The sequence below is a fragment of the Grammomys surdaster genome, unplaced genomic scaffold (assembly GCF_004785775.1).
Source record: "Grammomys surdaster isolate TR1022 unplaced genomic scaffold, NIH_TR_1.0 185, whole genome shotgun sequence".
In the NCBI taxonomy this organism is placed as follows: Eukaryota; Metazoa; Chordata; class Mammalia; order Rodentia; family Muridae; genus Grammomys; species Grammomys surdaster.
Window position 1 is genome coordinate 3086341 of NW_021604630.1, and position 2779 is coordinate 3089119.

Here is a 2779-nt window from a genome sequence, read left to right on the forward strand (position 1 = left end):
GGGGCGGCCGGCGGGCTCGGGCGGCTGACGAGGCCGGCCGGCCGGCGGGGGCGGGGCGGGGACCCGGGGCTGCGCGTTCCCGGCGCGCGTCGCCTCCGTTAGCCCGGGCTCGGCCGAGGCCGCGAGCGCGCCTTCGCGCTCGTGCAGGGTTTTTCCGGCGTGCGAGCGACGCCTCGAAGGCTCTCGCAGCCCTCCGGATGTCGTCCCGAGCCGTGTTATGGACAGGGCCCGCGGGGATAGACTGGAAACGCCTAGGAGGAAGACGGGTCTCCGACCTCGCTGTCGTTGCTAGGAGGGAAGCAGGACGGCTGCGTGTTGGCGTCCGACCAGGATGCCAGGGAGGACTTTTAGACCTCGTTTCCAAGAACCAACCTTTAAGCGTCTGTGGGTTCTAGAGGAGGCGCTTGGTATTGTCAAGATGAACCCCCATCTTTCAACACACAGTAATAATGAGACGATAGCGTACACGTTACTCTAATGGTTAATGGGAGCTGATACCGGCTTTCCCCCACAGCTGTCAGGGCTCGTTCTTGGTGGGTGCAGCAAACAAGAATCAAGGCTGAAAAATCCTCTCTTGAAAGAAGAAAGCCGAATGCGATAGATAGAATTAACGTTACGGATGGTGATTATTAACAATGCTAACGGCCCACAGAATGTGACATTATTTTTTAGGCAGCTAAATTCGTTATTACAAGTTTTATGTTAGGTTTTGGAAGAATTCCTGACTGTATGCAGATGATAGCTAAGAAGTCAGATCCACTGGTAAATTATGCAAATTATCCATAGCAAAACAATTACGGAAACAAATTTTGAAATGTTCTCTCAGGTTTTGGGGAGAGTGCTACTGTTCATGTTTAATAATGTTTGCTAGAGAGTAAGGCTTGTATGCTGTTTTCTCCGTGGGAAGAGGATAGAATATATCCTAAACAACGACTTGGTTGATTGAAATTTCATGCATCCTCAGAATGTAGGAATTGATCAGGAAATGGTGACAGGGACATGCATTCGACTTGCCACCCCCCCTTCCCTATGCTTTATTAAGATGGCCCAGGGAATCTTCAAATATACAGACTAGTTAAAAATGGCACACATCGAAAATACCGTTTCAACTGCTGGATATTGAAAAAATAAAAACATGAGTCTTATTCCTTATCTAAGAACAGTAAATGGCAAAGATCGTGCTCGACAGTTCAGAATTTGTGCTCCTATTCCAGGAGACGAGATACTACGATGTGTAAGAAGTTCCCACAGTGGTTTATACTTCCTTTTAGGAATGTTTTTCCAGCCTGTATATAGTAGCAGAGGAGAAAGCTGTCCGTGTAAAGAATAAACACTAACACGAAGATTGGTTAGGTCTTAATGAAAAAAAAAAATGATGATCAAGGTCTGACATACCTTATGTGGTGGAATAGTAAAAATAAATTGAAACATTCTTCTTCAGCTTTTTCTGATCCCTCTAGCCTCTCCCACCAAGTCTTTGATATAGAAAAGCATAGTGGCAATAAATATAAAGGTTCCCCATCCTGTACACTGAATTAAGCAATAAAATAAAGTCCTTAACTCCTTTATCACTTGTCCATAATCCAGGCTGTCAGAATGTAGTCTATTTGTTGGACTAAAAAAAGTAGAAGTTTACTTCAGGATATAGACATATGTCCAATTTTTTTTCTATAAGACACAAAATTGCTAGTAAAAGTATGAGTATAATTGCATCACTATTTTTTTTTTTTTTTTTTTTTTGGTTTTTCGAGACAGGGTTTCTCTGTATAGTCCTGGCTGTCCTGGAACTCACTCTGTAGACCAGGCTGGCCTCGAACTCAGAAATTCGCCTGCCTCTGCCTCCCAAGTGCTGGGATTAAAGGCATGCGCCACCACCGCCCGGCATTGCATCACTATTTTAATTGAACTGTTAAGTGTCTTCATTATGAAAAGGTAAAGCATACTCAGTGAGACTAGTAACCAGAACTGATTCCCAATCAGTATGTTAAGATTCTTCTTAGTGTGGGGTAAGGTAGTTCTTTAATACACAGGAGAATGGGAGGGGGCCTTTTATTTTTTTACAGTAAAGTCAGAGAACTGAATTGTGTCTTCTTAGGTTTCCTCTTACTCGCCCCAGTCTTTGTAAACAGTGGGAGGCAGCTGTTAAAAGAAAAAACTTCAAGCCCACTAAGTACAGCAGTATCTGTTCTGAGCACTTTACTCCAGACTGCTTTAAGAGAGAGTGCAACAACAAGTTATTGAAGGAGAACGCTGTGCCCACAATATTTCTCTATATCGAGCCACATGAGAAGGTAATTTGGGTTTGTAATGCTAGATTGGTGTTTTTTCCTTTCCCAGTCCGTTCTGTTTTCTTTCCTGCACTCCATTCTCTTCCCCTCCCATCCCTTGTGTGAGGCAGAGTCTTAAGTAGTCCCAGCTGGCTTTGAGTTTGCTCTATAGCTGATGCTGAATTGGAACTCCTGATCCTCTTGCCTCTACCTTCCAAATTCTACTGTCATGAGCATTGGCTTTGGGTGAATGCTGCTTTAATTTATGAAGCTAATGTGTTTATGGGTGAATCAGGGAAGGGTTAAGAAAACAAGTGTATCTGAAACCTATCATTTGGCAGTAACTTCTTTGGGGGCTTAGTGGTTAAGAGTATGTAGTGCTCTTCCAGAGGACCTGACTTTGCTTCCCAACACCCACGTCAAGCGGTCTCCTCATACCCTCTCATCCCCCTATGTCAGTCTCAGTCTCTCTCTCTCTCTCTCTCTCTCTCTCTCTCTCTCTCTCTCTCTCT

At 44.6% G+C, this 2779-nt stretch overlaps 1 protein-coding gene across 3 annotated transcripts in view; it reads left to right on the top strand.

Annotated features, from left to right (window-relative positions):
* Thap1 (THAP domain containing 1) overlaps nucleotides 1–2779 on the top strand; it is a 6265-nt gene that overhangs the window by 885 nt on the left and 2601 nt on the right. The window contains exons 1-2 of one of the 3 annotated variants that reach the window (XM_028768332.1): nucleotides 778–1234; nucleotides 2096–2291. The exons of 1 other annotated variant lie outside the window; for it this stretch is intronic. In XM_028768332.1, coding sequence (XP_028624165.1) covers nucleotides 1167–1234; nucleotides 2096–2291 — 264 coding nt within the window. In that variant the 5' untranslated portion in view covers nucleotides 778–1166. Of the gene's footprint in view, nucleotides 1–777; nucleotides 1235–2095; nucleotides 2292–2779 lie in introns of those variants that run through there. One more of the 3 variants, XM_028768331.1, reaches the window with a different exon arrangement.